The sequence below is a fragment of the Protobothrops mucrosquamatus genome, unplaced genomic scaffold, assembly GCF_001527695.2.
Source record: "Protobothrops mucrosquamatus isolate PMUCROS unplaced genomic scaffold, P.Mucros_1.0 scaffold170, whole genome shotgun sequence".
Classification (NCBI taxonomy): Eukaryota; Metazoa; Chordata; class Lepidosauria; order Squamata; family Viperidae; genus Protobothrops; species Protobothrops mucrosquamatus.
In genome coordinates, this window is record NW_015386531.1 from 306034 (window position 1) to 319169 (window position 13136).

Consider the following 13136-nt stretch of genomic DNA (forward strand, 5'->3'; position numbering starts at 1 on the left):
ATGGTACATTATTACACCTATGAAAATATCTATGGAGAATCTCAGTCATCCAAGTGATGGTTGTTTCAAAGGTGTTTTTCAAAAGACAACTGGACTATGTTTTTTCCTTGAGGAAGAAGACATTTCACTTCTCATCCAATGAGATTAATTAAAGCAAAATACCTTCTTCCTTAAGGAAAAAACAGTCCAGTTGCCTTTTGAAAGAGGACCTTTGAGATGACCTGTGAAAATACTTTTAAGCCTATTTAATGCTTAATCGGTTTGTCCATATACAGTAAAACCATCGCACATGTTGTAGCACCACACTAGTAATGTCACTTGCTTGGTAGTGACTTGGAAACACAAAGAAATTCTAAGTTGTGGTTTCAATCGTATCTTGTAATATACCAATGAAATTATCTGAAGTGCTGTTTGTCACCACCATATTACACCAATGCCTGTCAATTAGTAATGTATAGACTAAACGATAGCTTTAGTCAGACAATATGAAAAGGGACAGCCAATTATGCCTTATAGTTTCTTTCTAGTTTCAAAGAATAAGGATTGCGGAGTTTATTTTAAAACTGAGCTAGTTAAACATTTAGTAATAAGAGATCAGAAAAGAATTGAAAGCCTTCCATGTTTATTATTTCAATATCATGTCTGCTCTAATAAAGTGTAGGCAAGCATGTGATTGACTAACTTCTTTAAACTTTATTTTAGTATTAAATGTACTCATATTTATAAATTAATCTAAAACATATTGCTATGATCAGAACTACTTAAAATATGATTGTTTTCACATTTTTTTATTTAATTTCAGAGCTACAATGGCAACCTGCCAAAACACTTTCAGATAAACAATCCAACCTATCTTTAAAATGCCATACTATCACTGATTTTTAAAGGGAAGGAAAGAATAAATACCAGCTAAAGTTGTTATATTTTGTTTATCATTCTTAATTGAGAATCAAAGGGCATTTGTGTAGGGTGAATTCTATAATTAGCTCATCTTTACTTTACGTTGATCTGCGGTGCAGTATTTATCCCACTCAAAGACAGGAAAGTCAGTTTTCCCAGTGTGACTTAAGCAGTTTCTACAGATTTACTAATATCAGACTACACCCTTAATATATATATGCAGGTATAAAACACCAGCTCAACATAGCTAATTGACAGCTTTTCCTGATATCATGGTTTTCTGCTGAGTTTAATAAAAAGAAATCCCTGTGGACTTTACTCCGCTAGTCATTGCCGACTATAGGGGGTGGTGCTCATCTCTGTTTTAAGACCATTGAGCCATCACTGTCTGAAGACATTTCTGTGGTCATGTGGGCAGCATGATGTCACGGAACACTATTACCTTTCCGCCATAATGGTACCTATTTATCTACTTTCATTTGCATGCTTTCAAACTGCCAGGTTGGCAGGAGCTGGGGCGAGGATGGGAGATCACTCCATTGCACGGAGCTCGTCTCAAACCTGGCCCGAACCTTTCCAGCCAATAAGCCCAGCATCTTAACCGCTGAGCTACCCTGCTGCCTCGCTGAGTTTAATAGATAAATACCACTGAGTGTAATATTCATCTACATATTTGTAGTCTGGCACTAAATAGAGTCATTTATAAGTACTATTAAAACAGTTAGGATTCCCTGATTTTACTGTAGACCTTCAATATTTAATTACATTTTTTTTAAAAAAATGTTAATGCCAATATTAAAGTATTAGTTCTATTTATAGATGATCTTGTAATTTAATAATCTTTCGAAGAACAATATTCCTCAGCTGTTTCATGCACAGTATTTGTACTCAGTATTTCTAGAAGATATTTCTTGAGAAGAAAGTAGCCCCCTAAATGAAATGAAATCATCTTGCAGAAATAAAGTATTTCTTTCACATTTATTGCCAACCCTGAATTTCAGTCAATTAAAATTTGTACTGAAGGCTTTTCAGCTTGAAACAAGCCCTGTGCCTGTGATGAGCAATCCTTCTTGTTTGTGCAGTCATTCATTATCTCCATTACCAAGAGGAAAATAGAGGACAATTACATTGTTTGGACGAATCAGAGTGTTAGGAGGAGTATTTATCATGGTGGCAGAGTGCAGCACCTGACAGCAAAGGATTGATGGCCAGGAATGAGTGAGTGGCCAAAACAGCCTCATATGATGCAAATTACTGACTGTGGATTCCAATTTATCCTGTTCATTTTTCTTTCCTATGCTGAAGACTATTAGTGGTTTTTGAAGCAGTGAAAGGGTCATTACTAATATGGTCTCAAAGCAAGAGGGGAAGGAAGGGAAAAGCCTTCTATAATTACAGGGCTTAAAAAAAAATACTTGAGGAACTAGCCAAAAAAGTGTCAACACTTAGCAATCAGAAAAATTTATTTTCATTTCATCCTTAACCCACATTAACTCAACGTTATCATTCTTCTTTGTTAATATTTTCAGAATATTAAAAGCCTTATTTCTGTATTCATTCACATCTACTTAACCCTTTTTCTGAAGAGCTATATTGTTTAGCTTGCCATGACACTATTCTTGATGTTAGTATAGTAAGAACATTTTAAAATGGGGCTGCAAAATACCTTTATAAAAATAATCCCAGGCTGTAGTTTTTAACAATTGAGTCATTTGGCACCTAACAGGATTTGTATAGGTATATTGTTAGCATATATTTGCATGATAAAAAATATCAGTACTGTTGAAAGAAAACAGCTCCACTTTTTATGTTAGTTGTGATATCAAATGATATTAACAAAATTTAAAATTAGGTATTCTGTACTTGAGACAGGTATGTTGAAAAAATAAATATATATTTAATATAAGGAATATGTAATATTAATGCTTATTTCAACTAAATCTCATTGTTTTATTGATGAAATCATTCTAAAAAGATCTCAAAAATAAGGCAAGATTAAAAAAATATTAGGTTTATTTATGCAAATATTTTAATTTATTTTTGCTCTTATATTGTCTTATCATGGAAAAATTAGTGATGAGTAATGTAACTCAGCAAGCAATTACTATTAAATATGTTCTGTTTTAGTCATCAGACATTGCTGAACCAGACATTGATCAAGATTTGCCTAAGGGGTCTGCTATATAACTATCTACAACTTGACCAATAAGATACAGAACAAGGCTCCCTTGATGGTGACTCCTTGAAATCAACTATGCTGAGGAATTGTGTATGCACAATTCTGGAAACTGTGGAATTTTTCTGTTTAGAAAATATTTTAACAAGTGTTCAAGGGGGATACTGTTGTATTTCCTTAATATTCTTTGGAATATTACATGTAATATTAAGAAGTTTTAGATTTATTCCCTACCTTCCTGTAATATAGTATCCATGGTATTCCCTCTGATTTTTCCCAAAACAATTGTGTGGTGTATGTTATGCTGAGAAATAAAATGACTCAAATTGTGGTCATTCAGTCCTAGTACAATGTCATTTCCATTACACCATATTGGCTTTTAGCTATGGTTTATTGTAACCCATACGAGCCTGGTTCACATATAATATTAAAGCATAATAGTTAACTTCATATCTACTTTATGGCATAGCATTATGTAAACAAGTTCTTAACTGTTTTGTTGGGATATATTTATTTTAATTTTGTGTGTCATATTAAAATCCTGAGGAATACTTAATCACTAAATATTTTATAAATGCAAAGCCTTCTGAAACTCATTAAACCATTAGTGAAGTACCCTATATTCATAAATCATCAACTTAATTGATTGTTTCCAATATCATTATCCAGTCCAGTGTGTTCCAGACCCATTGGACGTAAAAATCCATAATTTCTATCCAGCATGAAAAAGTATTCTAATAACAGAATAACAGAGTTGGAAGGCATCTTGGAGGTCATCGAGTCCAGTTTCTGCTTGAAAGCCTATAATGTTGGGGCACCCACAACTTCTGAAGGCAAGCCATTCCGCTGCTTAATTGTTCTCATTGTTAGGAAATTTCTCCTTAGTTCTAGGTTGCTTTTCTCCCTGATTAGTTTCCATCCATTGTTTCTTGTCTTGCCTTCAGGTGCTTTGGAAAATAGTTTGACCCCCTCATCATTGTGGCAGCCCCTCAAATACTTTCTACCAATTTCTTCTGACCCTGACTAATTGAAAATACTGCCAGGTAAACAGCAATGCAAATATACTTTATTTCCATCCAGAAAATCTCCTTGAAATAATTCCTGGGCACATTGCACTGCTTATGTTTCAGTCCCCCCTAGATAAGGATCAAACTTTGAGGGGTAAGGAAGAAGAGGACACAGTTCCGTTATGTCCTAGGCAAATTCCTTGAGATACTTACAAATCTGTGAACCATATCAAGGGTGGGAATAGATTTATGGCCTATAATATTATGCAGTTTCAGTACAGTACTTTTAGAAGGATTCCAGTGTAGATTTCATGATTATAAATAGCTTATTCCTCATCCTATATATTCTGTATCAACATATTGCAGTGGAGTTGACTATCATGATTCCTAAGAAGAGGAACTGAATATAACTTTTCAAGTTAAAATATAGAACACCTTACCATAGACAAGGTAGAAATATTTTTGGTGAAAATACGTATTTGGAAATCCATTTCTTAATGCTTTTCCAAATGTTTAAAGACATTTAATACTACTGTTATGACCTTCCTTGGGTCAGGCTGTAATCCAGTATTGATTTGCAATGAAAAATAGCAAGTTTTCAAAACTATCAATCATATGTCTGTCCATCCATCTGTCCGTCCATCCATCCATCCTTCCATTCATCCATCCAGTTAGTACTGAGAAATCTTTTGAGGGAGTTTACCTTAACCTATTTTGAGTTTAACATTTTCGGCCTATGGCGGTTTCTCTGAAATATTTTTCTTTGTCAGATGGGAAGATAAATGCATACTAAACAAGTAGCTCTACTGTACAATTGTAAGTGGCATCAATGTGATAAGGGGTACATAAATAAATTATGATAATACAGATCTGAAAAGCAGATTGTCCTCCTAGATTGATTGATTTACATATCACAGGACTTACAAGCAAAGTTCCAGCCTTTTTGCACCAATGAGCAGTTGTGGAGTTTTGAGAACATGATGTAGACACTCTGACCATGCTAACCATGCATTTTGTCAATCACAGCATATTCATGTACAATAAAGTAAAAGTTGTATGCTAGGGCCTGTACATATAATTCAGCAGTGCATTTTGCTTAGGAGTGATTTGTATTGAGATCCACACTTAACCACAGATCATCAAATCCTATCAATGAGGCTTGGCTCCGAAGCTTACACAAAATCCTAAGTATCCTTAGGATAGTGGCTGTTTCATGTCTTTGATCTGCTGATTCAGACACTGGACTTTACAAACTGTGCTTAAAAGCTGGATAATTGTTGTTCTGACTTGCTTTGTGGTATATTATTATTGTTATTAAAATCATTTGATAGGTGTCACAAGAAGTATTATGTTAAAGATCCAGGATCTTTGTTATAATATGGTTTGTTTGGTTTTAGCTTAATGTGTATGAATCTAGCCACTGTATTTTATAAAGATTTAAAAACTTTGCATCGTATGTAGTTAGCTAATAGTGGTTTAACGAGTAAACTGTATAAAGGAAAGCATGCTTTAGTGCAATATCTGAACCCAGGAATTGGCAATTGATAGTGCAATTTCAAATATATGCTTTATATTTTACATATGACATGTATACTGTTTGATTGTTGTGCCCATCTGATAATGTTTCACAGGACAGGCAAATTTGAAGGATGATTTAGGAGTGTATGTAATAAGTCAATGAATGCAAGTGATAAACTGAAGTTACATTAAACCTATACACAGCAAAGATGCTTTCATTTTTAAAGCATTATCTTTCTTAAGTTCTGATTCATTTTTAAAACATTTCTTTTTATTAGCATCCGTATCCTTCAGAGGAGCAGAAGAAACAGTTAGCTCAAGACACAGGACTTACAATTCTACAAGTAAACAACTGGTAAGTTACTCTAAAACAATATATTTACTTCCATGGCTGAAGTGCTATTCTTTTTTATTTCTACACCAATGCAACTAAATGTCAGGTTTCTCTTAAGCCTGAAACAATACTTACAGAGAGCTAAAGCTAATAGGTATAAATTATCTTTTCAAGATCATTCTCTTTTCAAAGTCTGCAGCAATTGTTCAAATCCTATAAATGTTATTTCATGGGAAAACACCTGAAAAATTTATAGTTTTGAAATTCTTATGCTATCAATTGTTAAATAGATTTCTTTGTTCAGGAGTTGAATAGAGATTTAGATTTCAGCCTATAAATGATCCTTTATAGGAATATATTCACCTTGATATTTTACATAGGCAAAGAAATTCTACAATTTTTGTTTTTGATATGGTAGTATGTGAACCGTCCGTCTTTTGTACACGGCTTAGTGTATAAGTAAGGAAGGGGGTGGGGTAGAGGATTAAATAAAATGATCACAGTGGCCAAGAAATGATATAGGAATTACTTATCAAAATACTGGCCCGGGTTTTATCAGCAGCTTAATTTTGTTCAGTACATTCTTGGGGTGATGTTCAGATTAATTGAACTGACAGTTCTCTTTCAAAATTCAGGAAAAGTATTTGCACGGATTTCAGACCTTATACAAACTTAATTACATGGAACTCCATTTTATCATTCTAATTCCATGTAGCAGAGTTGTATTTACAAATGAGAAGTCTCTGCCTTTATTCACAGCTTTCCTTAATATATTTATCAAAGCAGGTTCATTTACAAAGTGCTCTATCTGTGGGATACAGGCAGGCAGACATTAACAAAGCTTTTAGGTTTATCAGGCTCACTGCCTGATGAGCTACCCGAGGGTCAATTGATTTTGTGGTTCTGTGATTCATTTTTTTCTCATTTTTCTAGGATCACAATGAGAGACATGGTTGGAGAATTAGCCAGTTTGTCTGCCTTATCTGTCAGGCAATTTTTTTTCCCAGGGAAGTCAAGCTACTTAAATTGGCCACAGGAACTGCCGTTATCTGACTTTAATGCACCCTATAGTGTGGATAGCATTTCAATTACACCAGTAACCAAAGCTTAGCTGCAGCCCTTTTCATGCCTAGTGCTGTACAGAAAGTGATGTGCCTACCTACAGAAGCAGAAAATTGAGTTGCCTTGCTTCTGTCAGGGTGATTAATGCAGAAATAAACTGCTAACCTGAAAAGAAAGGGGGAGGGGGAATATAGAATACATGGAGTTGAATTCAGTTTAATTCTGTTTTAAAGATTGAAATGAAGCACATTTAAAACATGCACTTGCATTAAAAGAGAGCACAAAAGATAAGCTTTTGTTTTAGAAGAAAAAGACATATATGTTTGTTCTGACTTATTCCATGCCTTAGATACACATGTACTAGTATGTGTGAATTTGGACTGTGACCTGAAAATTCATACTCTGGCAATAAATACATAATGTTTATTTATTTTCAGTCATATTTTAAATTGTTATTATGGTTATAATATTAGATTGTATTTGTCTTTTCAAGACAAATGTGTATTAAAAAGCCTTTTTCTTCAAAGCAAAACAACATTTAAAACCTGTACTTAATTATTGTAATTAAATGTTGATATATCATCAGTCACAGATAAGTATTTTTCTTTGGATGAGGAGAAAGGTGGAGTAATGAAGAAAATTGTAGTTTAATTTGATCATTTTGTTTCTGAAATCATCATGAATTTCTCATTCCTTTGATTCTGAAAAGATGTCCATGTCGCTTTTTCATTTGACATAGACTTCAGACATAGCTGAGATAAAACCGTCTTTGTGTATGCAAAGGAAACCTCAGAAAGACGAATTTGTAAGTGATAGTATTCTTGAAAAGGCACTAACCATAATCAGGAACTAGTTCTAAAATTGGGTAGAGTAAAAACAATTATAGTCTTTCTTATTATATTTTTTATCATCAGAGATACAGATTTTTGTTTTACCTCATCACCAAAACAGCTAGGCCAGAAAATAACTGAACTGATTTATGTTCATGCTTAACAAAAGAAAAAGACCTCTATCTTCTGTAAAGCTTTTTTTTTTTTAAATTTAATAAATTTATATGCCACCCATTTTACTATTAAAGCAACTCTGGGTAGCTTAATCATATTGATATTGATTGTATTTCCTTGTTAATTTTCATTAGAAATCGACTTATGATTAATAATTTAACCAAGAGTAGGCTATTATGGGGGGTGAGTTTAGAAAACTTTTCGCTAAAATAATGTCTTTAATCTGATCACTGAAGTGACATAATAGTTGTTAAAAATGTACTATTTATGTGAAGTAGCTGTTTATGCTGCTGCAACCACTTTTTTCAAGGATATTGCATTGTCCTGATTGATACTGCAATGGAATGTGGTTTCAAATAGTTACCATGGTGAAATCTATGAAGATAAAACATAGCAACAGTGTAAGTCCAGGGGCTTTACTACAAAAGAGAAGATATGCTATTAGCTTATGAATGACTTGATAATGAGCCATTACCCAGTGAGTTTCAAATGCATAGATTTTCATCAAAAAAAAAATATTTGCAATAGTCAACAGATACAGAAAAGGCATCTACTTTTCATTTAAAAACTTCCTTTACCTATGTACAAAAAGCTTCTTCTATCTATAAGGTTCCATATCTTTCTGATAATATACAGCATTCAAATATTTTGCAATATGAAAATATATTGTCAGAGCCACTTTCAAACTATCATGCAGTTTGCTTTCATGTTTATTAAAAATTATCTTTATAATTTTGTGTACATAAAAATGAACATGCATTTGAATATAGTGTACCAACATATGATACGAACAGTTTGAAATATAACCAAGACATTAAGACAGGAGTGATCTTTAGATGAGGATATAAAGGAATTCCTATGCTGAATTTCAAATATTAAAAGCTTAATAATAAGGCTATGTATGTATCACATATGTAAATATATCATCTGGAAAGAAAATCATATATTGGTCATAGCAGGAAAAAAAGAAATATAGAAAATTTAGGAAGATAATCCCTGTAGTATCAGTAATTCAGTTCATTTTCAGAAAGTGATATTAGGCTAAACTGTTGTATTACACATATGAATTAAGTCCTTGAGGAAAACAAATAATAAAAAATGTTAATTAAAATGTCAAATAGAATCTTAATTATGTATGTTTTAGGAAACAGAGAAAAACCCATAGTTTCCATCCACCCATTACCTCAATACCCTAATAAGAATTTTTATAGAATTGAATTGGTAGGCTTTAGTCCTTTATAGCAGGGGTCCCCAATCCCCGGTCCGTGGAACCATACTGGGCCGCAGCATGCCAGCAACCGGTCCGCACAAACAAGGAAAGCCCCATCTACAGGATGCAGGCAGCACACAAAATCATGCCCTTGTCTGGTCCACAGAAAAACCTCTCTCCACATAACCCGTCCCTGGTGCCCAAAAGGTTGGGGACCTCTGCTTTATAGAATTGAATTGGTAGGCTTTAGTCCAACAGTACATCCTCCCTGTTCAGCATAGGAATCTGCTGGTCCTTCTCTAACATTTAGATATTTAGACTCTTTTGCAAAACATCCAACAAGAGAAATCCATCACTGTTCTAGCCAGACTAGAATAAGAATAAGACAGCTCTTATTTTCAAATATTTTTGTTACACACAACCTGAATCTCATTTTTAAAAATTTTAAGTACTTGCAAGTTATACTATTTTAGATTTTGTAGACCATTATCATATCAGCCATCAATGTTTTCTATTGCAAGCTAAATTTAAATGATAAGAAAGAACGTTTCTTGCTAGACATAAAAATCAATGATTAATTTAAAAAATAATAATATATTTTAATTTAAATTAATGATTTTAAGTTGACATAATACTTTAATTTTTATTTGAATATGTTCTAAAAATGGATCTAATTTAAAAGTATAATCAAGGATATAATTTCTAAGTGAGCTTTTTGTTAATAAGGTTTTGAGAGCTACAGTAAGTTAACAGACCTGGTAACTGAGTCCTTCTAAAGCACAGAATTAAAGATCAGTTGTGGTGTTTCTCCTAGCACATAATGACAGAATTTCTTTTCCAAACATCCACAACAATTAGCTGAAGTAGGGCTGACTTAACTCCTAATGACTTCACATATATCTGCTCGATTTGTACTAAGATCATATTTCAATTTTTTTAGATAAAAATGTGAAAAATGACTAATTTCTTCATATTTTATGTATGTTTTAAAAAGGAAATGGTCTCTGATTTCCGAAGAATATGAAATCAGACTGTAGCAAAGAAGGAGAATACATTCTGACTTCAAATTAAAGTCATAGATTCTTTTTGGCAAATGAATACATTTCCAACTAGTGATTTAAATCATGATTTTTATTTAAGTTAGATCTGCTTTTATTTCCTGTATAATTTCATAATTCAAGAATTTAATTTAGGCAGTTAATCTAATGACTTTTTAATCATGGGCTCCTTCAATATTACCTAAGAGCAAACACAAAGGAACTTCCTTTGGTTCTCTCCCTCTTCTTCCTACCATATAATTCTACCTAGAGAACAGGTTGGTATATGCAGGCTGAAGGCTAGGAGAAGAACATATATTACACATAATTGAAGTTTAATCATGCTTTTTCCTTTGTCTTTTTCTCTTCTATATTGCTTGAGCATATATTGCACTAAGCCTTATTTTTGTTTTCTCTTTAACATGTTGTATTCCTTTATGCCTCATAAACCTTAGATTGTGCCTTAGTATAATGAATAATTCCAGTATGGTTACATTAGACTTAGAACCAGGAGTTCCTTACTATTGAAGCTCAGTGTATAACATTGGACCAGTCAGTCTCTCTCTCAGCCCAACCTAATTCACAGGTTGGTTATTATGAGAAAAAAAAGTAGGATGTAACAGTATGTATATCACCTTGAGCTCCTGGAGGAAAGCAGCATTGATTTATTTATCTAATAACTAAATAGTAAATAAATAAATTGTGGTTTATTTCAAAATTTTATTTATTTCTCACCTTTATTAAAATTCCTTTTTACGACCCTGTAATCCCTTAGTTTGGGGGAGTCGGGGCAGCTGGATGGAGGTGAGCATTTACTGGCCACATGCCCTCCCTGACACCATGTGGAGTTTGCAGCAGGTATTTTTTATTTATGCCGTAGGAGATAAATATCTGCCACTACCTAGAATTGAACTCTTAACCTTCTTCAACCCTAGGCCACCTTGCCACTTATGCCACCATGCCACTCGTTATTTACCTTTATTATCTTTACAAATAACTCAAAGTGGTGAACATATCCAACACACCTGCCTCCTCCTATATTGCCCTCAACAACAACCCTGTGTGATGGGTTGGGCTAAGAGAGGATGACTGGCTCAATGTCGCCCAGCTGGTTTTCATGTTAAGGTGGGAATTCAACTCACAGTGTCCTGCTTTCTAGCCTGGTGCCTTAACCCCCAGACAAAGAAAAAGCATAATTTCTCATGGTGTTAAAGAAAGTATGGTTTCTGATGATGTTAAACCAAGGCATAGTATTTGTTGATAAAATTCTGTCTAACTTGGGGCTTAAAAGAAGAAACTGTTGCAATATTGATGATAAAAAATCTAGTAAGTAAAACATCTTGATTTAATGGGTGCTTTCCTTGTTTTAACTCATTGTCTCTTGACTTGCATTTTGGGGTAATAGAGAATAAGTCCATTCCCTTTTCTGTGTGAGAACCATTCAGATATCTGAAGACTGTTATTAGATGTCACTTCTTATGCTAAGGATAAACAAATGCTTTATCTGTTCTTTATAGGACTTGGTTTACGGATCTCTCATCTTCTTAATACATTCACTGAACTTGTTTCAACTAGGCCTTGCCATCTTATTTATCCAATTTTTATAGCACATCTTATATAGATGACTCTGGGTGATAAACAGATGAAACATTATAAAATAATCAGACAATAATCAGACAATTAAAAACAATATAAAAGTGAGGGTAAAGGTTCATTCTCTAAGTTTGTGGATTAATTTCCAAATGTTTCATTACCAGACTAGATAACATCTTCAGTGGAGTTTAGAGGATGTCAGTGCTCTTCTGTTTATAAGGGCTTCAGGTTTGGGTGTGTTGAGTGAGAGTCTTATGATGGATCAGGTGTGAGTCATCAGTGAGATTTGTGATGGGGAGGTTACATCAGATCAAGGTCATTTGGAGATGAACTGCTGGTGGGGCTTGGGTGGGTTGGTTGAGGGTCAATGCTGTCTCTGGTTGGCTGTGTGGTTGATTTGGATTCTGAGGAATTTATAGGCTGTTTGTAGGTCAATGTACCTGTTGATGAAATTGCTTGTGGAGTGTCACGCTTCGATGAACTACAAGCGTGGCGGGTAGTAGCATGGCTGATGATTTTTGTGTTGCTCCAATCGAACTGGTGCTGTTTGGTGTTGGTGTGGGTAGAGATTAAAGATTTGGGATCATGGCATTTGACTGTCAGTTGGTATTTATGGATCCTGGTTTTTAATTGATGTCATGTTTGTCCAACATAGAATTGGTTGCAATGGTTACAGTTGATTTTCATCCTTCTGTATATTGTCTTTGGTTCAGGATAATTCCTGGTGGAGTGTGGCTGTGGGTTTGTGGGCTACTGCTATTCCTAGGGGTTGGAGAATTGTGGCTGTCATTTCTGACAGCCCTTTTATGTATGTAGGCTTAGCTTTTGAGTGGTAGTTGGTTGTATGGTGTGTTGTGGTTTGGATGCTGTGCGTTGGAATACGAAGTTTTTTGGATAGCCGTTATAGAGAAGGATGTCAAGCAACTGTTTCTCTTCTGCTTTTCTTAGTATTGTGATGCTGCAGTGTGCCCTGGCCCTTCTGAAGAGGATTTGGACACAGCTTCTTTTGCGTGTGGTGGGGTGGTTGCTTGCGAAGCTGAGAATCTGGTCTGTTGTGTGGGTTGCGGTAGAAGTGGGTTTCCAATTTTCCATTGTCCAGTCTCCTTATGTCAATGTCGAGGAATGGGAGTCTGTTCTCTGTTTTCATGTGTGAATTTGATCCCAGGGAATATGTTATTGAGTAGGTGGTGTGCTTCTTCAGTTTAGCAGTGTTTGATAATGATGAAGGTGTCATGAATGAAGCATGTCCAGAATTTTAGTTGGATACTGGGTAGAGTTATGGATTTGAGTCGTTG

At 34.3% G+C, this 13136-nt stretch overlaps 1 protein-coding gene across 1 annotated transcript in view; it reads left to right on the forward strand.

The window, feature by feature from the left end:
• The window catches only part of MEIS2 (Meis homeobox 2), a 226073-nt gene that overhangs the window by 144066 nt on the left and 68871 nt on the right, over positions 1-13136 (forward strand). The window contains exon 9 of the mRNA XM_015813574.1: positions 5880-5956. Within this exon, the coding sequence (XP_015669060.1) occupies positions 5880-5956 (77 nt within the window). The remainder of the gene's footprint in view (positions 1-5879; positions 5957-13136) is intronic.